The 24,979-nt window shown below is 41.9% G+C and overlaps 2 protein-coding genes across 6 annotated transcripts in view; one reads left to right on the top strand and one right to left on the bottom strand.

The window, feature by feature from the left end:
* mxd4 (MAX dimerization protein 4) overlaps positions 1–18,317 on the top strand; it is a 32,170-nt gene extending 13,853 nt beyond the window's left edge. The window contains exons 4-6 of the mRNA XM_086082335.1: positions 8,819–8,933; positions 9,934–10,096; positions 11,934–18,317. Coding sequence (XP_085938461.1) covers positions 8,819–8,933; positions 9,934–10,096; positions 11,934–12,133 — 478 coding nt within the window. The 3' untranslated portion in view covers positions 12,134–18,317. The remainder of the gene's footprint in view (positions 1–8,818; positions 8,934–9,933; positions 10,097–11,933) is intronic.
* On the bottom strand, positions 17,722–24,948 carry LOC147169592 (PRELI domain-containing protein 1, mitochondrial-like). 5 transcript variants are annotated; one of them, XM_086082339.1, is made up of 8 exons: positions 24,759–24,948; positions 24,295–24,345; positions 24,001–24,198; positions 23,707–23,932; positions 23,493–23,606; positions 23,174–23,252; positions 21,655–21,680; positions 18,574–19,451 (listed from the first exon to the last, which is right to left on the bottom strand). In XM_086082339.1, exons 3-8 carry the CDS (start codon positions 24,090–24,092, stop codon positions 19,416–19,418), a joined length of 573 nt encoding a protein of 190 aa, XP_085938465.1. In that variant the 5' UTR covers positions 24,093–24,198; positions 24,295–24,345; positions 24,759–24,948; the 3' UTR covers positions 18,574–19,415. The 5 variants fall into 5 exon arrangements, with proteins under 5 accessions (XP_085938466.1, XP_085938465.1, XP_085938462.1 ...); XM_086082340.1 differs by lacking the exons at positions 18,574–19,451; positions 21,655–21,680 and adding an exon at positions 17,722–17,949 and having other exon boundaries at positions 24,759–24,947; XM_086082336.1 differs by lacking the exon at positions 21,655–21,680 and having other exon boundaries at positions 24,759–24,946.
* Positions 24,949–24,979: the final 31 nt, after the last annotated feature.

Raw genomic sequence — 24,979 nt, 5'->3', positions numbered from 1 at the left:
CCATGTTACAAAAAGCTCTTTTCCACACTGTTTTATACAGGTTTGTGAATAATGATGAAACTTAGCTATATTTTAATTCTAATTGCTGCAAAACGGAAACAGATAGAAATATCTTTTTTTTTTCCTGATGAAAGAAGAGACTAATCTTTCTTTTGAAAGGTTTGATGTTTTTACACAATATTCTGTGGGCCTTGCAAAATCCAGTAAAACAGCCGGGAGCGAAGGGGGTTGCTGCAGTGATAATGGCTGTGAGTGAATGAGTTAAGAAGCATATTATTCCTGAAAAATGTACAATTGTACAACTTCCGTGCATTCAACTTCACTGGTTGTACTGCATATGTTTATTTGCCTTCGCTTTGTCCCATTCCTCCACTTTGATGCTCACCCCACTATTCCTAATCCCGTGTTACAGTAAACATCAATGCTGAGCTCTTCTGTCATGCCACAGGATTCCTGCGTGCTAATCATTGACAGGGCTTCATTAGAAAAGCAGAGCTCGCCCATGTCAGGGGAATGTGTTTATGGCGCTCTCGGAACTTGTCCATGCTAGTCCGTCCCAACATGTGCAACTCCTGTGAGCTCACAGCGGAAGGCAATTACTGTCCAAGTCTGTCATTTGACATTGTGCTGAAATGGTTCCGAGACACACAGGGAACCTTTTCTTTAGCGTCCTCCTCTCATTTCTTTCTGTTTAGCTTTTTTCTTGCACGTGCTCCTCTTCAACTTCTATTTGACATCCGCTTTCCTGTTAAGACCAGTGTAAGCAGCCTGTGCCGAGGAAGGGATTTTGTAATGATCTGTCTTCACACAGGGATTGTATGAGTAAAAAAAAAAAAAGTCAAATGAGTTGCGCTCACATGGCATTCCCAATCACCCGACAATAGAAACGCTCCTTTTGAAATACCAGCACTCTTCGTCTTCCTGTTGTTTAATCGCCAAGTTTCGAGTGCTGAGTTAAGTAACTCTTGCTTGCGTGTCAGCGCACAGTCATGTGAGCGACAGCGTCATGCTGCTGCCGTCAGGGGATCGTGTTTATGAGGGACGCGTATACGTCTGTCTCGTCTCGCAGTTGTCGCTGGTCTCGGAGATGTGTGAAACAAACACGTCTTGTCCCTGTGTGACTGACATTTCGTATCAGGGCGAGAGAGGCCTCTCACGCCGCACCTCTAGTGTGCTTGTACGCGATGCATGGCCACTTGCACGTCCACGCTTGTTTTCACAGACACCACATGTGATGTGAGTTAAATGTAAACACATTGAGGGCTGGGCCGTAGGGTGACAGGGAGACTGATGAGGAGCTGCTGAAAGAACCACTGTATATGTGTTTGTACGACTACTTGGCCCCCGGGTAGGTTCCTTCACCACCCCAAGCCCTCCTCCACCCATATGTGCGTATGTGTACACCGGGAACCTGCCAGCCAGATGTGGAACCACTACAGTGGCAATCCCAAATTGCACCAGTTGCACCGTGGTGATCCACATTCACGCGAAGTGCTTCACTTTCACTGCCAAATAGCCCACCAGATGTAGAGTTTGTGTGTGTGTGTGTGTGGGGGGGGGTCTTTTCAGCCAAAAACAACATTTTTGTACCATTGTAGGATAAATAACATGGTAGGAAGAAAGTCTCAAGGACAAAGTATTACATTTTCTTTCCCACGGTTCAGCTTTGGTAAAACATCAGCACATGATGCTATACATCAAGCTGTCAGTCCATGAAGTTCAGTTTCAATTCAAAACGCAGTTAGGGTGAAGACTATTACATATTACATTACTGAAATTAGGACTTTAAAACGGTTAGCAGATGGTTGTGATAGATTACACCTTGTTCTGAATTATGTACAAATTTGGTTTATGTTGTTAGTGTAGGAACGGACGCCAGACCCATGTATTATTATCACTGCAATATGTCTTTGTGTCAAGCCAGTAGAGGGCAGCATAGTGCGAGAAGTCTTTTCACTCCCCTTGATATGTCGAAAAATGAAAATGTTTAATTAAGTGGAACAATTTTGCTCAGTATATCCATTTATTTCTACTATAGTGTGTTTTGATACCAATTTAAGTGGTGCATTATCTCGGCTGACCATATTTAGATTTTCGAAAAAGAGGGCACTCGGCCCGGCCTTGAGATACTCAAACGATACTCAAAGTTCACTCAAATATGCCATACATTATAACTATTTATACCTCTAAAATTCTTTATCATTGACACAGCTCAGCACTTTATTTGGTTTTTGAAGTGAAAGTGACCTACTTTTTTCTTGGGGAAAAATACCTTTTACATATATAACAAATAACAATAATAACGCACGCACACAAAACCCGCCCTATCTTTTTGGCTGCCGCGAGGCAAAGTGTGAAGAAAGTTAAATTATTTTAACTTTGGCGAATATGCAGAATGAGCGCATTTCTGTGCAACGCACCGCGTCCCACCGCTGTTGTGGGCTGTTAATCAGAATAAACTACTAATAGTAGCCTGAAGAGTTAGGTGTATTTTTCTCAACTATTTTGATAGTAATTTTTTTTATTTCTGGCTAAGTTACCACAGTGACTTTTTTCACCTTTATTCATAATATTGTAAAATGTTAACACAGTAAATAAAAGGATATTGTTTTTCACAAAGCATGTGCAGTTTTGTATTTTCTAGGTACCGATTTCAGAACCGTTTAAGCACTGAAACCGTTTAAAAAGTAAAGAGTAGGTCAAACCCAACCGATACCCAACCCGAGTTATCGATGGAAGGACACAACGCATTTGATGATCTGCCAACACTGAACTATCACACAATACAATTCCGATATGCGATACACGCGATACAACACTTAAGAAAGAACAATAAACGTTCCTTCACTTAGTATACTATGTCATGTTTGTCTTTGTTGAATACATGGTCGGGTTGGACTGCGTCACACTGCTATAAAGTTACACGGTTCATGTGTAGTTTATTCTTCCTTCATTAGATTAAGGTTCCCAAACATAACACGGTGAGCTGAACTAAACTGGCATCTTGTGGTATGACGGTGTAAAGTTCACATGCTTTTACAGCTGCCAACATGACCCTCGTCCTAAAATGTTATTTTGGGGGATCGAACCCCAGAGGCCTGGAATTTTCTTTCCTCCGCAGCCGCGAGCGGTGTGAGGAAACACTGAAATGGGGGTTTCTGATGACTGTTGACCTTCATTTAGCAGGATTGGCTGTATGCCAGTCAAGCCACTCATTCCTGCGCATATGAGCTGAGGAATTTGCTGGGCCGCAGCAGCCTCATTAAGCAGCCCAGCGAGCGAGCGAGCGAGTGAGGGCTGAGGGTCTGTTGTTTGCGCTGGCTGTCCTTCTCATAACCTGCGGCCCTTTGTGCACTCGTAAGTCGCTGCTCGAAAGAGTTGTTGTCTCCGCGACGGTGTCAAACTGGTCATGTTCACGTCTCTGGTACAGCTCACTCAAACACAGCCGTTGCCGTTGACTTAAAATAGCCTTTGTTGTCCGCCGACCAAGGCCCGAGTGAATCTGTGAGAACGGGCCGATCCGTACCCGCGTAACCTTGGAGCGCGAGTCAGCAGTTTAAATAGCTTGCTCCAGTTTCAGCAGTTTTTTTTTTTAAGTTCCTTTTCCGCTGTTTTGGCTTTGTTTTTGCACTCAGCCTTTCATGGAGGGAGGTGGTGGTGGGGGTGTGGGGGGGGGGGTGAGGAAGGCCAGAGATCAGACACAAATCATCCCGTGGTACTATGCACGTGAGAGCAGTCAGGTGGTTGCTTTTGCTGCAGACGTGACTCCCCGTCAAATTCAATTGCAGACTTAAGCCAAACCTGTCTTGATTTTTTTGTTTTGCAGTTGAAGCAACGCTTGTTCTAGCAGAGTTGTCAAAGATCATTTCAATAGTGTTCGTATTTTGTTTTGAAGATTTGCAAAAACAACTGGAAATGCTGTAATATGAATCCCGGACCAGTAGTTGTCAATTAAGCGATGGACACGGAGGATTTAGACCGAGACTGTAAGGCTATCGTTTTCAAAAACTTCCACACTGGGAGTCATTTTCAAATGCTGCGTTCATTCATGTAAACAAATGACCAAAAATACACAGTTCTTATCCATTTTCTTTAGGCTCTTGTAAACACCCATCTGCCTGTGACAGTATTTATGACTTCAAAATCAAAGAGCATCCACTTTTGAAGCCAGACAAATTGAAAAATGCGATGTGATTCACAACCATGCATACCAGACGGTGCAATCTGTCCGCTCCCCTTCATGTACACAACATTGTGGTGCCACACTTTGCACGGCTGTTTGGGGCCATCTGATAAACATAGCGTGACCAGGGCTTGACTTGGGAATAACAAAAGTGAGTGAGGCGGGGGGGGGGGGGGGGGGGGGGGGGGTTATTGCGAGGCAGAGTCACGTCCACTTCAAATGAGCTGTGGTCTCTTCAGTGGGTAAGCATTAGCAAGCACGTGCTTTGGTGAAGTTGTCAGGGACAGCTTTGACCAGGTCCTGTCTGAGAGATACGCATCAGACACATTGCAAGCTTTTCTTCGACACAGTCACAATAACACAGCAAACAAAACATGTAGTGCTTGAGGGAGGTCTTGCCCGGACTTGTTGCAAGTCTGGATGCAGAATGTCAATATTAAAACAAGAGTGCAATGTGAGGCTCAAAGCTACTATTTGGATGTAAGGTAAGACATCTTTGATAAACATTTACTTGGTGCCGTAAGGCACAAGGTACAGCATCTAATAGTTGGACTCCGGTGTAACTAGTTGTATGTTTTACAGGGATAAAAAGTACAAGTTAAGTCAAAAGTCAAATGTGAAGGTTAAAAAGTGTAAGACCCTAAACCTTTCCCCTAACTAGTTTAACTCTAGTTCAAGTTCATTCTCCATTATGAGCATTCAGACGGTTGTTGTTGGTAGATTTTGCAGTCTCTTTTTTTAGAGGCAGCAATCATATTACCATGACGACTTGGCCAGATCTGCTGATGAGGATCGTGTGATATTATTTAAAGCTGCAGAACAGCAATGAATGAGCCTGAGATTGTTGAGAAGAAGATGGCTCCCTTGGGGCATACTTCAATGTTTACTCCTTTTATAATCGCACTGGCGAGATAAAAGCACACGTCTGTAACAGCAACCCCACAGACATCCATTGTGGAGAGATGTGTCACACCTCGACAGTACGAAGGAAGCAGCCTTGTGAAATTGAGTCTATGTTCTTCCAGCACCCAAGCCAAGAGTGAAACGCTGCCGCCCACAGTGGGGCTTAGTATGACTAATTATTCCACAAGTGTTTGCGGAGTGTCAACAAATTCTAACCCGAATGGGCTTGTCAACCTTGTCTTGTCAGGCTGTCATTTCATTGCTTCCATTAGGCATTTTAATATAAATGAGTTTATTGTTGTCTTGAAGAAGGGTTTACATTGTGCAACATTAGACTTGTGACCAAAACAGTTCAACTGTTTATCTTCCATTACAACATCTGACTCCAAATCTCTTCACTGCGTTGTAACAATTCACAATCATTATTTATCTAGTAACATGACAGACACCTAAAAACTTTACATAGAATACATCGTGCTCACCAGAGGTGTTTATTATCTATAGACAAACTCCATCCTCTTTTGCTAGCAATGTTGGTTGTGATTTGAGCTAGCTACTTAATGCCGCTGTGGAAATGGCGAATAATCCATTTACCAGAGATGGAAAAAACAGGTTCAAGAACGTAAAAACCCTGCCAGTCTTTGGCTTTAGCCACAGGTGCTTCTCGTCGTAATGGCCTCGTTTACCTGCCGGTTGAGTACAAGCACCGGTCGCTAAAGCCAAACTGTTGCAGGGTTTTTACTTTCTGGACCTGGATTTCCCATCTCTGCCAGCCTGCTACAAGACTACTAGTATAACTACCGCTACCTCACAATGTCCAGTTTTTCAAGAAGTCGGCCTTGAACATGAATTTTCATCTATGTCCCTTTCTCAGTCGTCGGCTTCACATACAGGAATCCCACTCCAGTAGCTCTAAACCAATCAGGGAATGGAAAAATGCTGACATCACCAGAAGCCGTCTGGCTTGCTCTGTTTATTGAAATTGAAATCTGATTGGTTGAAGGAAGGAAGAAAGAAATAAAGAAAGAAAGAAAAAGAGAAAGAAAGTAAGAGAAAGAAAAACTGACATTTCAATTGTGTCTGGCATCAGCAATCCTGAGTCTGAAGGCCACGGGAAGTTTACATTGATCTAGCAACAGAAGCTGCTATCTGATTGGACAAAAAAAACAACATACATACAAAAACTACTGGAAACTTCTGAAAGTTACACAACGAAGACACATGCTATGAAATCAAGACAAAAACTGTTGGAAATAAATTGTAAATCCTTCTTAGACCAGCAGAGAAGGTTTTGAAGGCCCTCAGTGCACACCACTGCTGCAACAAGTAGAGGCACTATTGATTACATACTAAAAGTCAACATAATGTCTAGTTCCATGCTGACCTCCGCCATCACAGCATTCATCTGTTTTCTGACATGAAAACAGGTGTTCCAAACAAGAGAAGAGATCCTCCCATCCCATTAAAAAATGTTCATCCTGTAGTGGATCAAGGAAATGTGGCAGCCAATTGCCCATCTGTGGTTAAAAATAATGGAAGGAGTGCATCTGTAGACCTTTCCAGTTGTTACATGCCAGCTAAATTATGCGGTTGGTATACAGGCTAGGTGTTGTGAGTAAGTCATCAAAAAATGCCAATTTTCTTAGGGGGGAGAAGCGGGTAGTCAGGCAGAGTCTACGAGGCAACGCCTTGTTTTTGTTTTTTATTACAAGAGGCAGAAGGGGGAAATGGGGTGCAAGAATCTTGCCCATTGGCTCAAGTTACCCTTTGGATGATGTGTATGGAGCGCTGCCTGGTGCAGCTGAGCACACTGCGCTCAAAGAGCCCTTTTTTCAAACGGAGAGAAAGTCATCCGCTCGCTCGGACCCCGCTCCCTTCCAGAAAAACACCAATAACCCCCAGCTCCCTCCTCCGTGCTGCAGACCCCCAGCTCTTTCCTGCCTGCTTCCCCTGGCCAAGGTCCAAGTGCTTCATGTGGCCGTGACTGGGGCAGGTTGGAGGTGGAGCCCCCGCCCATGTCCTCTGAAGACACTTGTTTTCCGATGGGACCAGGGTGTGTTGCTGTTGGCAGGGTGGACCAAAGGGTGTGTGTGTGTGGGGTGGGGGGCGTTGGGGGAGGGGGGGGGGTCTGCGGATGAAGGGGGATTGCGACTGCCCCTTGGGAGAAAAAAGAAATAAAAGAACTAGAGAACTTTCACACGCCCTTTCTAGGGAGTGCAAAATGCACCTGTAGAGAGGTAAAGACTGTTTAAAAGACTTTTAGCAAGTTTTCTTTATATTGTTTAATTGGATTGGACTTAAGACGTGAGTATTGGGTCTTTGGCTGACCTCAAAATGAGACAGACCGGGCTTCTGAGAAGATCTTATTTGTGTACAACGCACTGGCAACGCCCTTCCTGAAGACGAAACAGGGAAAAGGCCGTGTTTTTTCTGAAGAGTGAGTGCTCGTCCAAAGGCTGTCCCTCTTACAGAGCTTCATCTCCCTGATTAGGTTTATTGTAGTTGCAGCACTGGTCAGTGGAGACCTTCCATTGTTGGGGTTTGTTTACCGTTCAGATGGAGTTAGCCAAAGGAACGAGGCACTATGGGGGAAGGTTTGCTCAGAACAAAGAAATGGTTCATGGACAAGCTTGGCTAATGGAGGATTGAAAAGGCCCTCATGAACAAAATTGAATGGACCAAGGACAGACAGGGAGGTAATCCGCTGATATTTTTTGGGTGAATAAAAGCAGTCCTTTGGATAATACAGAATATCCAAACAAAGCTAAGTCTGTCCGTGTGCCGTTGCTTTTTTTCGCCACTATCGTGGAATTAAACCTGCGCATGTGCATCTACAGACATGTTTGCTTGCGGGTTCAGAGACGTTAGCTTGGCCAAGGGGAGACTTGGCTGGAACGCGAGGTTTTCTGAGGCCGCAGTTTGTCTCTCGAGTTCAGCCAGTAAGATGGGGAACTTCCCATGGCTGTCATTTTGGTCCACAATGACATTTGCTCCAGGTTTCTGCATGCAGACTCGCCAGGAGACGACGACTGGGTGGCCAGCTTGAGCCTGTCGTTGTTCAGCTAGGCAGCCCCTCAACCCTTGGGGTGGTTTCCATTCCCACTTGCACCCTAGTTTATTTAAATCAAGTGTATTTCCTGCCCGGTGTGGTTGCTCTAGTCAAGTACGAAGCCACTGATTACGTTTAATAATTGATCTCCATGGTTGTGGTGAGAAAGCGCTCCAAACGCATCCCCAGTCATGCATCTGACAAATGAACATAAATAACCTAACCTGAACGGCGAATTACGTGTAAACGGATCATACTGTTGACTTACTTTACGCCAAACCTTACAACTGCTGCTGACCAATAAGAGAAGAGAAAGAGCTGTCCCATAGATTGTTATGACTCATTTTGGTTTAGGGTGTAAATCGATCAGGTTTACAAAGGCATCAACTGATTCTGACCAAAGAAAGCCTCGTATAGGTCGGTGTAAAAACACACTTTAATAAGTCGAGAAGCGCAGGTGGAAGTTCATGTGTTTTAAGGACAAGCATGCAAATCCGCAGGGAATCATTCCTGATCGTGTAGTAACGAGTCTGTTTTGCTCCGTCTCCGTCCCCCCCCCCCCCCCCCCCCCCCAAGTGAGTCTTGGAACAGAAGCATTAGCAAAGGCCCTTCAAGGTCACAGCGTCTCACATTTTACTGCTTTTCGATAGTTACTCACTCGCCCTCCACTTGTGTGCTTGCAGACGCGCCAAACTACGGCTGTACTTGGAGCAGCTGAAGAAGCTGGTGCCTTTGGGTCCAGACAGTACCAGACACACCACGCTGAGCTTGCTGAAAAGGGCCAAGATGCACATCAAGGTATTAAAAAAAGGACCCTTAACAAAGAAAATGCAAAGACTGGGTTGGGTTCACGCCCTCAATTCCCCTCTTAATATCGTCGGTATGGCAATCGTCTCGGGGCGTGCCATGTTGTTGTTGCAGAAATGTCTTGCGGTCTGATTATATGACAGATTAATTTTTTGGACACTCTTCCAAAAGATATGTACACAAGACGAACACCATGTCTGTTGCTTTGAGCTTGTTTTTCTTCAGTTGGAACTGAAGTCAAGGTAGTAAGACTTCAAACGGAGGAAGGAGTTCCAGTCAAATCTTCAGATGTCTGTTCAAAAGGAAAGCTGAAGTGAAAACGTTTGTTCTGTTTACCCGCAGCAGAAGCGGCAGTGCTATGTGGTCGGTGGAAAATCCAGTTTTAACCCTTCATTTCCTGTTTATTGTGCATGCTGTCTCTGTGTAAACATTACACGCTGATTATTGTCGTCAAGTCGTCTTGACCTGAAAAGAACCTTTTTCAGTGTGAAACTTCTCTTTAATCCACCACCAAAAAGCAACGACATTCAAATACACTGAGGCAAAGCATAGTGTATTTATATTTTTGTATGCTTGGTCATTTGGCCACTTCCTTATTCAATGTTGAAATGCACTTGTTGAATACATGATTTTGCAACAGCCTGGTTGACGTGAAAATAAAACTGGTTTGGTAAAGTTTCAGTTTTGGTTAAGTTTTGAATAGTTAGGAATGTTTCTCACATTTTATGGGTGACTATCTTGAACTGAAAGTTTGGTTTGTGGATTGACTACTCGCCTGGCAACAATCTTTTTGTATGAATCTAGTATCTGTTGCGTTGTCGCTACCTTTCTTTCAACATCACATGCATGAAATGAGTAAACTATCCCCATGAAATTTTGCTTGCATTTCTGAATTGCAAATGTATGTTTCGCTTGGACCCGACATCTATTGATTTAGTGGCCTTTGTGTGTGTGTGTGTGTGTGTGTGTGTGTGTGCGTGCGTGTTTGCAGAAGCTGGAAGAGCAGGACAGGAAGGCTTTAAACATGAAGGAGCAGCTGCAGAGAGAGCACCGCTACCTCAAACGCCGCCTCGAGCAGCTCTCGGTGTCTGGATCTGTGGAGCGTATCCGCACCGACAGCATGGGCTCCACCATCTCCACCGACTCTGAGCAAGGTACGATGACGTAGGATACATTAACGCCATGCTTCGTTCAGTGGCGATATCTGATCGTTGCACTGCTGAATGGCATGTAGAATAAAACGTGTCAGTTCCGGGAAATTCCAGTTTTACAGTAGCAGCTCATAATGATAAACATCCATCCATTTTCTACTAGACACTGGACTGGGTGCGAGTCGATCAAAAAGGGTACATAGACAGAAAATCGTTAATACTGATCAGTGACGACACACTATAAAAACATCCATGCATCCATCAATCCATCCATTTTCTGAATCGCTTATCCTCACGAGGGTCGCAAGCGTGCTGGAGCCTATCCCACCGGTCTTCGGGCAGGAGGCGGGGTACGCCCTGAACTGGATGCCAGAAAACATTTAGGTAAAAAAATGTATAGACCCAACTTTTGAGTTATCTAACCCAAAAAGCTGCGTTAACTTAAATTAATAACCCACAAAACAATGCAAAAAATTGGGTTGCTTTGTGGGTTATTCGTGTGACCCATTTTTGGGGGGCTAATTGAATAACCTGATTGAATTGGGTCAAAAATGAACCGACCCTATTTTCTGGATTGTTTTGTGGGTTATTAACTTGACCCAAGTTTTTGGGTTAATTGAAAAACTCGATTCAGTTGGGTTAAAAAAGAATTGAGCCAATTGTCTGGGTTGTTTTGTGGGTTATTCATTTGACTCAACTTTTTGTATTAATTGAATAACCCAATTGAATTGGGTCAAACATGAACTGACCCAACTTTTTGAGTTATTAAACCCAAAAAGCTGGGTCAAATTAAATTAATAACCCACAAGCCGAATTTATGGGTTGTTTTGTGAAGATGATTTGACCCAACTTTTTGGGGTAAATTTAATAACTTTTTGACTGAATCTGTTTTTTGTTTTGTTTTCTGTTTTTAACCCAACTGTTCCTTTTTACCCAAAGAATCAAATAATCAGTACATGACTCTTCGATGACTAAAACAACCGCATAATTGTAATTGTGATGATGAACAAAAACAGCAGCAGTGACTTTCCATGTGACGATTACTGTCCGTAAATGCAGTTGGGAATGAAACCACCAATATTAACTATCTGCGATGTATAGACAATTTAATAGCTCACAACATTTGTACAAGCCTTTGAGAGCGCCGTTGGTTCGGTTGTAAATCCAACTCAACGGTGGTCCGAGCCTGACCTCCATGTGCTCTTCCACTCAGTCATGACCTACAGGTGCCTGACACGCATGTTGACACCATATCTGTTTGTTCCAACACCTTAGTTGCATTCCTCTGCCTAGTCTCTGACCTGTGGACCACACGGCCATCTAAGTGGAAAGCCACATGGTAATTAGCCTCGACCTTGTCCTCAGGTGATGCAAAAAAAATAAAAAATAATCCCCCAAAAATCGGACTTTCTGGCTTAAACTCCTCCCTGTGAGGAATTCCTTACAGTCCCACCTTGGCATATCACCATTTTATGTGACAAGCCTAAAATTCTGACTTAATTTGCATGATTGGATCATTACTATAGCTATACTGTTTACAGATCCATCAGCATTTTGCTGAAAAATCCACCCATTCGCATCTTTTTTTAGCCGTTTCTGTAATGCCCTAACATGCCACAAGATGGTGCCAAAGCCATGGATAATAAGAAAGTAGTAATTGGTGTCAAGGAAGTATTGTTGAAGTTATTCATCTTGACTGAGCGATCTTTGTATATCGGGGAGTAGCTCAGTTTAGCCGCAAAATCAAATAATTTGATGGGTTATATTTGTAAAAACGATTAATCCACTAGTCGTCCAAAGATGTAATTAAAGAGTTTGCTCTGTTTGTTTTTGTGTGCAGAGGTGGACATCGAAGGTATGGAGTTCACCCCTGTCGAAGTCGACAGCGTGGGGAGCATCAGCGACCCCGGGGAAGAGGAGGTGGAGGACGAAGAGGAGGAGGAGGAGGAGGAGGAGGACCACTACAGCCTCCAGAGCAGCTCCAGCGACACCAGCTACACGGCCCCACATTCCCACAGACTGCAGCCACACCACTGCTAGACTCCCGTGGCCAGACGATCCAGCTACTTCGACCCCCCCCCCCCCCACCTCCAGACCACCATCACCTTGACTGTGTGTACCCGCCACCCACGTCAGAGCAGTCCAAAAAGGCACCCTGTTGAATGCCACCACAGCTCTCCCTCCCTCACCCCACGTCACCCAACCAAAACTCAAAACAACCAACCTATCCAACTGATCAATCAACCAATCCCAAAAATCCGAACCAAGTCAACCACATCCAACCCACAACCAAGTCATTCAGCCAGCCAACCAGCCCCTTATCCAGTGTAACTGCAGGCTCGCAGAGAGCAGTGAGGGGGATCTCTGCAGTGAGATGGATAGCTTTAACTTGTTAATCAGGATTTGGGAGTGTGCGCGTGTGTGTGTGTGTGTGTCTGTATGTGCGCGTCAGACGATAACACAACAAAAAGCTGTGTGTCATCGCCACGTGGCAATAACACGCAGACAAAGGCCTTAAAATATGCAAATCACCTCAGTTGGTTTCCGCAGTCTCCACGCAACTTGGACCTCATGTCACCACGCAGTACAAGCAATAGTCAGACACTTGAGTGTGAAGGGAAGCTCAATGGTGTTCCCACGGCAGAATCAGGAAACATTTTTGGTTTAGCGCCGGAGAGGTGAAGGAGAACCAGTTAGCCTGGTTTTAACGATGAAACTCTAAAATTCCATCAAATCCCATTTAATTTGTACAATGAAATTGTATTTATAAAATGCCGAGTCATAGCAGAAGCTACAGTTGTGTTCAGAATAATAGCAGTGTGTTAAAAAAAAAAGAGAGAAGTTCCAAATGCTTCTACAGAGGGTCCTTGTCTTACAATGAAGTATAAAGCAGCTGCCGTTGCATATAAAGTGCTGTACATGGACCAAAAATGAATAACATAAAAACAGCAAGCACCACAAAACAGTAAAAAAATGTCTCATGCTGTCAAAAGAAGGCTATCGATTTCCTATGCTAACGCTTTGTTAAAGTCATAATTACAGAAAATATTTGCATAGAAAAGACTTCTAATCCATCATTGAAAAAATCAATTAAATGAAAAACAGTTAGCGCGACGCTAACTTAGCTGTGCCTTCGTGTGCCACGTGACCACATACTGTCTTGGAACCTCAAAATGACAGGACAGTTGTAAACTGAGAACCCACTGTGCTAGCTTGTAATACACCGCACGTTCTATTTCAAATCAAAACAAAAAAGCGATCTAATTTATTACTCTTTTACAGAAAATCAAAGAAACGCTTTGGGAAAGATTTCCAAGAACTTCTTCACAACACACTGCTATTATCATGAACACAGCTGTGAAACACAAATTGTTAGCCTAATAGCATCGTTACCTAATTCATTTTCTCAAAAACAAGGGAAAAAAATACAAAATACAAAATCCACAAGTAAGATGAGTCTAGTGGCCCTGACTCAACCTTTTCAGGTTACCACGACCTACAGAACTGGAAACCTGTACAGACATTTTTCTTTTTATCAAGCACATTTGTATTATATTTTGGGATTGTTTTTGTGATAATAAGTTAAAAATGACTTATGCTATTAGGCTAACTATATCCTCCAGATCTAAAGTGTTCTGAAAAAGTTAACATTCTGTCTGCTTTTTCAGTCTTCGTGCTAAGCTAAACCTAGCGATGCTAATCTAAAGCTAGGCTAATCCTCTCAATTCCAGCAGCAGTATTCAAATTCAGCCCAAAAAGCAAGCCAGAAAAGTCAGAGCTGCCGCAGAGAAGGCTAGCAATTGAATTACTTATCGTTCCCCACTTTTTTATTTTTTATTTTTTATTTAAATTGTTTTGGGTTGGGTTGCCTCACCACTACTCCACACTACTGACCACTACACTATAACACCCTATGGTGTGGATGGACTACTATGGCCTTTTCGCAACTATTTGCTCAGTAGCGAAGCGATGTAGCAGAGCATGAAGGAGGAGGGTGCTTCCTCCGAGTGTTTCAAAGGGTTCCGGCGGGACCACGAGGCGCCACGCGAGACTCGCGCCCCACCACACTTCTTTTTTTTTTTTTTGTGGTAAATGCCAAACCACCAAACGGCAGAATCGGCTTTTCTCTGCAGCAGCTCTGTCACCTTTGTTTTGTTTGACGCTGTTCTTGAACGTCCCCTTCCAACTGTTTTTTTTTTTTATGAATACTCTTTTCTAACCTTTAAGGTTACAAACGACAGTCACTATTGACGGAGGAGGCGCTTCTGTTAGCCACTTCAGGCGATATCATGTTAGGCCTTGTAAAAAAAACTAACAAAAAAAAATATATAAAAGGCTCAAACCCACACACACAAAAAAAAATCACTATATTCGCCAGTGTAGTCTATTTCTCGCATTACATTTTGTATTCTATTTTCCTACATGTGCTCTTTTAAAAAAGTCAAAAAAGTGAGTATATATGTATATATTTTGTGTGCACATACATACTGATGTTTGTATATATAATATGCAAAACTGACTTAAGTATGAATGTATACACAATTACAATACAAACGCCTTTACAGAGATAACAATGCTGTCCCAGGTGGTATTAACAAAATAGTCTTTATTTGTATTTTTTTTTTTTTACTCCGAAATGTGTTGTAATATTTTATTTGAAAAAAATCCTCATAAAATCCTGATTTTTTTAGACTGTTTTAAAATTATAAAAATAAGTCTTTTTCCATCGTCATTTTGCAATTTCCCCCCCTTTTCTCATTTTTTTCCTTGTAAAATTCTGACTTTTTTCCCCCTTGAAATGGGCCATTTTTTAAAACAAGAGTTTCTCCCTTTTCTTTTCATTTTTTCATCATTCTTATTTTTCTTTAAGAATTGTCTTTTTGGGAATATTGCAATGCTTTAGTTGGTTTATACTAATAGATTTTTTCCCCTAACAAATATGACTTTTTTTTCTCACAAAGGCAATTTTTTCAAGAATTTATTATTTTTTCATCATTCTTTTTTTCCAATATATTGCAACTGTTTAGTTTGTTTATACTATTAGATTTTTTTTCTAAAACAATGTGACTTGTTTCTCAAAAAAAAGTTATTCTTGAAAAATGATTATTATTATTTTTGAAAAAAAAATATCTTGTGATATTGCAATTTGTCCCCCCCTCTGAAAACGATGCCCTTTTTCTTGTACTATTCCAACTCTGTTTTCCCCACATGATACTGAATGAACCCACTGGAGACTGAGCGTTCTTATTTCGGTAAAGGCCAACTCGTGGATGCAGTCTCGTTAGATGTCGCAGGTGTACCTAATGTCATGTCCGCTGCGTGTATGTTAATCTTTTGAACGATGGATCTATGTCACGAGAGAGACTTGTGGAAGGGAGTATGGGGGCAGACTCTCCTGCTGTGTTCTGTGCCTTGGTGAACCACCTTGACCCCGCCCCCAAAGCCCCGTCCCCCACTCAGGTCCCCCCCCCCCCCCATCCACTCGAAACATCAACCAAAAACACTTCCAACCAGCAGAGGGCGTGCCAGGAGAGGTCTGTGCACCCTCCACCCCTTTGGCGCCCCCACCCTCCACACTGGTAACGCCCCACGGCAGCTTCTTGCCCCCCCCCCCACCCCACTAAAACGGTCACCACCGGGGGCTGGAACCTTTCAGGCTTGAAGCGTGTTTTTGTGCAAATGATTTTTGTTGTTGTTTTGAAAGACTTTGTGTTAGTTGTCTGGGCGAGGAGCGATTTTCAAGAATAATTGACCCGATGGCAGCTTTGCGGCGTGATCGTCTCCCCAACGTCCCAACAACAGTGTTTTGTTTCTTTCTTTCTTTTCTTCGTTAGCTGACACAGCAATACGACCATCGTGCGCTTTTTGCGAGGGCAGCCAGGGTTGCTTTCTTTTCGCTTTTTCTTTTGGAAGACAAGCAGGTGTGTTTTTGTTGTTTTTTTTTTTTCTTTTAACTTGTACGTTTCATGGTGACCAACTCTTGACGACCTCCTATCTGCACTCTCTTCAAACACTGCAGGAGGGTCAAGAAAAAAAAATGGAGATTTAAACGAAACAAAAAAGCTTTTTTTTTTTCTTTGTCATTGACAGTTTACATTCATGTCGAGGGTTTGAACATGACTGTTTGTAGCGCTCTTTTTTTAGTCTGTCGGTTGAAAACGTTTGCTAGCGGATTGCTGCCACACACTAAAAAGGCTCGGCATCACGTAACGACATTGAAAAGTTCGTTATTATCTGGGGAGTTTCTGAACAAGTTTACCGTTGCCGAAAGGCCACAGTAGCTTTATGCTAATGCTAATTAGCATCTGTGTTGCAGTAGCAACATATTGAACACAGATCTGCAACCATGTGTTGACGCATTCTTTATCCTCTGTGTAGAATGGCTAATATTAGCGCTGTGCTGATGATCTTAGAGCATAATTGCGAATTGATGCAGTGTGATGTCGTTACCGTATGGTTTTAGAAGTGTGACTGAGCCTTTTTCTTTTGGGTGTGGCAGCGATACGCTTTGCTAAAAAAAAGCATTTTAATGGCATAAAAGATGATGATCTCTTGCACAGAACCTCCCTTTTGGGATGAGGATGAAGCGAGCGAGCGAGGTGGGGGGGCACACGTGAGGTTAGACCAACAGGATTCAGTGGCAATTGTTTGCCAAAGATTTTTTGGGCCACACGCAAGATTTTTTTTGAATGTAGTAAAGGTCCCAAAATTTTGTCGGCGAAATATGTTGCGCTGATTTCAATTCAAATATTAATGAGGACAAACAAATTTAGATTCTAGGGCCTTTGTGATAATTACAAAAGTATTGCGAGGGAAAAAAAGTCAGCATTTTATGAGACTTTTCTTATTAGCAGAGAGAAAAAGCGATTTTGCAGTCATAAGAATAATTAAAAATGAAACAACTAGTTTTATGACAGTAACGGTAGTTGTAAAGGTACGACACTGAAATCATGTTTTTAAAAACGGCTTTTTTTCTTCCCTCTGAAAAATACAAATGTAATTGTTAAAAATTAAGTCTTTGTTTTGTAATTTACGACCTTTTCAAAATGTTAACTATTCACAACTTTTTCCTTGTAAAATAATGAAGCAGTTATATATTTTTTGACAAAAATAATGATTTTCCTCCCAAATTATTATGAATTTTTCGTTAAACGTATTCCTTTTTTGCAATTGTCTGTCTTTTTATTTACCAATTACTAATTCCTTTTTGTATAAAGTATTTTTTTCATGTAATATTTTTGCCTTTTTTCATCAAAAACGTTTTAATTTTATAATGTTTGGGTCAATGAAAAGTTATCAAATTAATACTTTTTGCCCTATACAATTAAAATAAATCTTAATTGCCTTTTTCTTGTTAGATATAAAACCTCATGTCATTATTCATTTATAAAATTATGAATTTATACTTGTAAAAGGCTTTTTGTATTTTTGTAGCAGAAAATACAAAAAATCCTCCCCTGATTTCTCAAAATCTAGTTGCGTTACCACAAATTGAATATTTCAATTTTTCTTTTCAGTGTGGCCCCAACAGCCCTCGGTAGATAGAATGTAAACATCTGACCTTGTAGTTCTTATGCAGTCCACAGTTATGGACCCCCCCCCCCCCCTCTCCTTTATTGACGTGCCTTGTAAAAAATTTATTTTCTTAAACAATAATTTAATTTTTTTAAAGAGTAGAGTAGATATTATGTCTGTAATAATCAGCAACTGATTATCCACTGTACCCGCTCTTAAATGCAAATTGTGATGGCTGGTGTGTTGGAGCTGTTGACCTCAGTGTGACCATGATGATGATGATGATGATGATGATGATGATGATGAGTGGTCTCCTGTGGGTGCTTGTCAAATCAGAATTCCTGCCAAATACAAAAGTCACTTTTGAACATCCTCACCATCAAATGTTTGTAATTCCGCGTAGCTTGAACTCGGGCAACCTTTTAGTGAAATATGAATGAATAGAGAATATGAAAGGACGGTCAAGAGAAGACGGCGAGTAAGGGGAGCGTTCTGTGCCAGAGACCTGTGAAATATGTTCCTGTTAGCAGACGTGTATGTTATCAAATGTGTTGTGCGTGCGCGTGTATGCATGAGTGAGTGAGTGTGTGCGAATGGAAGCGTGTGCGTGCGTGTGCACGAGTACCTGGTGCTGGCTACATTTGAGCAAACACTTGAAGGTATTGTGTACGTTCTCATTGTAAGATAATTAAAAATTTTATACTTAAAATGGCGCCTCAGTTTCATTATTGGCTCGGTGTAAATAAGAGCCACGGCATATATGTGCAACATTATTAATATGTGCTTTTTCATCAAAATTGAAACCTTTAAATCGCACTTCATTTAATATTCATTTTGCCATTTAATTTTGATAGAAATTACAATTTTATTCCTCCCATAATTTCTAAAAGAAAAAAATATTTGTGTAAAATGACATTTTTCTTTATTGTATGTGGAGGAAGCAACAAAATGAAAGAGGATACATGCTCGTTTGTCCAAATGCATGCACATTTATTCCATTTCTCCATCTAACAAGCAAACAGCTTGTTTTGCTGTCAAAGAAATACTTCATAACAAATTACAAAACCTTTAGAGCACATTTAGCCCTCTAAAAAGAAAACAACTTTTAAATAAAAAACTATTGACAAACATTTAAATTCAAGCATTTTTAAAGAATTTCAGCCTGCATGAGAAGCCTGGGAAAAAAATAACAAAAATAAACCCTTTATTAAATCAAGTAAAATCTCTAGATTATTAATAATCTACACAAACGTAATTCTTGCAAATGAGGTCATTAATCCGCAACAATTTTGCAGTCAACTGATATGTTCCACATTTTCACATCAGCAGGCACGATTGCATACCTTCCGCTGCATAAACCGGATTCTCGCCTTGCACGCCCACTCCAACTAACAAAAGTGCGTTTTTATCTTTACACGCACACATGAACTCCTGGTTTCATTCCAGTTGACATTAAACATGAGGCGTGTCTTTGAACGATTGACTATTCGGGCATAAGTCAACAATATCGCGTGCAAAGTTGATTGCCGTCGTTGCAAGCTTGTTTGTTTTTTTTCTCTCGTGCCAAAAGTCAGATGCGTTTTTAAGACATCCAAGAAGCGAGCACTCGATCACAACGTAGGAATGAAGAATACAATCATTCTTCATTAAAAAAGAAAAATAGAAAAATAGTAGCTTATGTGTTGAAATGCGCTGCTGGTCAAACGGGACGGCGCCCTCCGTCAGACATACTGCTGAGGGTTCTGCGCGGCCGAGGCGGTCGAAGCCAAGCTCTTGGTGGCTCCTTTAGCGTTGTCCGAGGCCTCCTTCAGCGAACCCCGGGGCGGCCGCTGGGGCGTGTCTCCTGCGTCCGCACAAAACCGACACGCGTGAGCCATTTATTTGTGTCTGAAAGCACCTCGCCAACAAACTCGCAGACAGAACATGCCGCTACAACAAGCTCATGAGTCACATCGAAAGGTTTCGACGGGCTGACGAGTAGAAAAAGGTGTCTGCTGTTATTTTTAGACCGACGCGTCGGGATTTGGTTGCGGGGCGGGCTGCGTGCTGAGGCGCCCGTTTAACGCGACGTCAAGAGTGGTGATCGGACTTCGTCTTAGATTTGAAGTCCTGCTCGGCATCATCCAATGTGGCGCTCGATAATATCGTGGGCAGTACGAGACGTTATTAAGGGGCGTGCAAGACAACATTGAGGGTACTGGTAGACAACATCTGGAGTGGTGCCTCGCATCACCTGCAGGGTGTTATGAGGCATCGTTCAAGGGGTCAGCAAGCTTTCCTGTTAAAAGAGCCATTTTAGGCCAAATAAATAACCAAAAATGCGTCTCGCGCCGCAAAATATTTGAAGATTGTGATGAAGGAAACTGTGTCAGTGTTAGTCTAATTCATTTTCTTCTACTTTTCTGACTTTCTCTAAAATTTTGGGCAATTTTATGGACATATTGTTCCCTTTTTTGAATTTTTTTTGTGGCTATTTTTCTTCTGCCTTTTTTGCCAGTCAATCAAAAAAAAAGGGCAATTTTGTGGACATTTGTGCTAATTTTGGGGATTTCTTCTTTTGTCTTTTACTTTTTTTTGTTTAACAAAATAAATTTTCCGGGTTTTTGGCAATTCTCAAACTATTTTATGGTAATTTTCTGCCTTTCTTTTGTTATTGGACAATTTAGGTTACTTTTTCAACGTTTTCTTTTCTGTTTTTAAAAATTTAATTAAATTGTCTGTCATTCAATTTCATGCACATTTTATGATAAATGTCTCCGTTTACGCTTCGCTTCCTTTTGGGACATTTTATGTGGGTCATGGAAAGCTAGTAAAAAGATAAATGAAATTAATCAAAATTCAATTACAATTTTAATTATTACACTCCACAATTATAAATTCAGCATAATCATAAAAAAAGAAAATATTAATGCAAATTTTTGAGTTGTTTAAATTTATACATTTTCACCTTTTTTAATTGTTTTAATATAAAATTCAACTAAAAATAATTTAATACATTTCGTTTCATCCAAAAGGAACTTTTATTTGTCTTTATTATTTTTTTATATTTAAACATTTTCTTGTTTTGTACCCAAAAATAAATGATCTTAATCGTGCTTTCAATTATTACCAAAATGATCGTGATTATTATTGTCTTCATAATCGAGAAGCTCTAACGTGCAAATTTCACAAGTATTTACATTTTGAGTTTTTTCAGAACAGTGCTGAGACATATAGGCAACAATATACTGTATGTGCTCCCATTATGTATTAGCATTAGCATTAAGCTAGTAAATTAAAGGCTGAACTTTGCATTGTTTTAAACACACATAGTGCAACTGAATTTGTTTTAGGCTTTACTTGAAAGTCAACTTCATCTGGGAGTGGCATTAAACACTTTGAAGCCTCTCGAAGAATTCTTCACTATTTGCCAAACTTGTCAGGTTGTGAGGTGAGTTGAGTTCACTGCCATCGTGCAGTGCTTGGCGCTCATGTTTGTGCTCACAAGTCAAGACGTCAAAAACATTCAAGTTTACACACACACGCATACAAAAAATAAATATGCTGGATAGCTGCGGATTTTGGGCGGATTGGGTTAATCATTTTTGACCGACCCAGCAGATTGGGTTAGCTGGTCGCCATTTTGGACATTTTTGCTGTGTATTCAAGTTGCTGCGCTTCGAAATGTACTAGAAAATGGTGGGAATAAAATGTGCATTATTTTCACCCTACAACTATACTGAAAACTTGGTGACCCATTTCTTGGTACCTTTACGAGATGAGTACTTTCTACTCAAACAACCTACTGTACTCACTACTACTAAACTCCACACCTAACGCGCACACCCCCCCCCCCCCTCCCCACACACACACACTCCTCTGCTACATGTTAACCCACTCCACGTCTGCAGGCCACAACATTAGGTACACCCGCACCGCCGAATGACAATCAGACACAAGCGCTTGTATTGAAGAGATCTGGCAGCGCAGGCGTCCTGGCATCCACGGTTCGCGATGGTGCGGGCGTACCTAATGTTGTGACCCGCTCTGCCACAGGCGTTACTCACCGGGCCGCTCAGCCTGAGGCCCACGTCTGAAGGTGGCGCCGACAGAGGCGGGGGTGGGACAGAATCACACAACAGTGGGATAGCGATGACGCATCGGCACCACACGCAACACACACATGCTTTGCCATAACATGCAACTTGCGCTATTTTTTTTTTTATATTTCTACAGCAGCCTGTTTTAGGCAGAAAACGAGTTAAAACTAGCAGGTTTCCCGTTATTTAAAATCAAAGGGGGAAACTTTAACCAGGCCAACTTAACCTTGTATAAAAGTTGTATTAATTATGTATTTTTTATGCATTCAAGTGGAAGTTTAGCTAAAAATTGCTTTGCAATAATATTATATGCAGACTAGACAGTATTCTGGTTGATTTCTGGATTGGAATTAAGCAGCAAAATCCAGCCATTTTGTCCTGTACTGCCACCTGCTGTTGACTGAAATTGACACCAAAGTGCTCAGTTTGCCCACACTAGGCAATAACTAGAGCTGAGGATTTTTTTTAAATAAATTGTCAACTACTCAAAATTTGTCTACACAAAAATGTCTGCCTCAAAACTACAAATAATTAAAAAAAAAAAAAAAAAAACATGTTTGCGACAGCCGGAACCTTTTGGGTGTTTACCACATGGACATTTGTTAAAGACCACTGATCTGAATGCATGACTGGATAGCCGATAGCCCATACACGCCCGTCCGTGCAAGCCGTTGAATCGACAGGGCGGCCATCTTGCTCCTCCCATCTCACGAGCAGACTACTGTATTAACTATACGATATACGTACAGATGAGACATATACATCTCGAAGGCAGTTGGTATAAGGCCGGGGGTCACTATTTTTTAACTTGTAAACAAAAGTGGACAGCATGTGCAACTTTGAAGACCCCTTTTTCTTTTATCGCTCAGTTCCTGAGACCCCAATATTAGATTTGACAAATTGGTTGAATTACAGTCATAATTCTTTAATAAAAAATATACAAGTTGCCTCCTTTAAACATCATTAAGCATATAATTTATACATTACTTAAGGCAAAATGTCTGAAGTCCTCTTGTTTATGTTTAACAAAATTACAACATCATAAATCATGCTGTTTTTACTATTTCATCTGTTCTCCAATTTCGATACTGTAAATGTATAGGATCGTATGACGAGAAACGTTTCTTGGGAGGAGCAATATGGCGGCCTCGCGGCTTCAAAAGTCTTGGCCTATGGGTTCTCCAGTCAAATATTCAGATCAGTGTTAAAGTTGGACTCAGTCGCTCACCGAGTGTGTACTTCCTTGGAGTAATAAGTAACGACCAATCATGGCTCAGCTTGCCAAATTTGGAACTACAGTGGAAAACCAACTTTAGTAATAGTACCGTATAACCTTGCTGATCTGTTCAATCAAGTCCTCATTCACATTGCAGCTTCAAAACTATTTTATGCTCGGGTTTTTCTATGTTGTGGTCCTATCACGCTTTTCTCCCAGTAATTAAGACTCTGTGTCGTTTATGAAGTGGATTTAGTGGCGTGGACCGACCTTGTAGGTTCGACATCGCGTATTCCAGCCCTTTCATGGCTTTGGCTTGGTTGCTTTTGAAGCGGGCCAATCCAAACTCCTGAATGTGGACAAGGGGAACAACAGGAAACGGCTTTACATGGAAGACAGATATGAAGAGCATAACTTCCTGTTTTGAACTTTTGAAGAATTTTTGTGCCCTGCGGAGAACAATTTGACTTGGATGTTCTCGCACAAAGCAGCTCAACGTGTGTAAACAATAAGATAAGGGATTTGGTGGCCTTTCATGTGCATGTTTATGAACCCGGGTGTAATAAAGACACAAAAAGTCTCAAGGCACCTGGATGGGTCTGGAGAAGCCGTAAATGCTGGAGGAGATCCACGCCTCTCGTTTCAGCTGGGTGACGCCCGGCTGTTCTGGCGAGTCTCGGAAAACGCATCGCTCCTCTACTGACTGGCGAGAAAACAGATAATAAACGTTCAGGAAAGCATCTTTAAAGAAACAAAACCATCTTTTGTTCTGTTTGAGTCAACGCAAGAAAGGGTCTTCTCACCATGAGAGTGGTGTGGTTGAGGTTCCAGGTGTAGGTTGTTAGACTCCGACTGACCGGGTCCACGACGGAGTCCTCCACAATGTAGACGGAGCGGGACATGCCGGTGGGGAAGAAGCACTCGGCCCAGCGGGGCAGCCGGTTGGTCTTCATGAGCAGGCGTCTGGAGAGGAGCCTGTGGTCCGTGGTCACCTCGCGGTAGATGACGTCCTCCGTGAGAACGTGAGTGCTGGACAACAAAATGATGCTTTTAAAGCGTTGATGCTCGCTTGTGATTTAACATGACGGCGGAGTTACCTGAAGGGGTTCGGGTAGCGTTGCCAAAATGCCGACACAACATGGTCCCATGTGCTGTTGATGTCGCTTTTGCTAGTAAAGTACTTGACCATTGTTCTCCTGTTGGCGGTTCGACTGATGCATCAACGTGCAGTCACTTGTTGTGACTGCACAAAATGACAAACAGGATGCTGACTCCATCCAAAGTGTAAGACGGTCCTGTAGAGGTGAAACGACACAGGGACACTATTTATTTAATGGTGACATATTATGGATTTTTTTTTTTTAATTGCTTGTACAAATAGTAAGTCTTACGCGCCTGGCCGACCTTCACGTTAACCTGATCTACTTGTGTGCCACCGCCATCTAGAGGATTAAAAATGTAAAGTACATTGTAGTGTTTTAAAAACAACGCCTCTCGCGCTAAGAAAATAACTGGTCCGGTTCAAGTTTATTCATTGGAAAGGACTTTTATTTGTACCTGCAAGTGAGGTCTGAGTACGCAAGCACACAATATTGATAAGAGTACCACGTTGTATCGTAGTTGTTGGGCTAAAGGTCATTTCACTAGCGTGCTAATGCTACTAAAGCTAAACGACATCGAGTGCCGAATTGTCAGAAACACTCACACATCATGTACGAATATCGGCATCGTTTTCGGCGTGATTGTTGTCATTTTCATTTTGGAACGACAATAAAATAAGGAGAAAGGAAGTTACCTAACACAGGGAAACAGGGCAAACGCCACCTGCGACAATTTAAGAAACGTAAACATTTACCTGTTAACTGCACAAATAAAATGATGGCCGAAATGTCTCAGGACTGCGTGTCTTCTTCAAGCGTCTTTATCTTAGCGTGTGGGAGAAACTAAGCCATGATTAGCCATTTTACACTCAGACATGGCGTACTCGCCTGTAGGTAGCAGTGTTTCCCACAGTTTTGTATACGGCTCTGCAGTTATGCATAGGGTGAAGTCTTCTTCAGTTTTTTTTCCCGGCGG

This window comes from Leptonotus elevatus, chromosome 8 (assembly GCF_054856555.1).
Source record: "Leptonotus elevatus isolate MCC_2025b chromosome 8, RoL_Lele_1.0, whole genome shotgun sequence".
Classification (NCBI taxonomy): Eukaryota; Metazoa; Chordata; class Actinopteri; order Syngnathiformes; family Syngnathidae; genus Leptonotus; species Leptonotus elevatus.
This window is presented reverse-complemented; position numbering and strand designations above follow the sequence as displayed.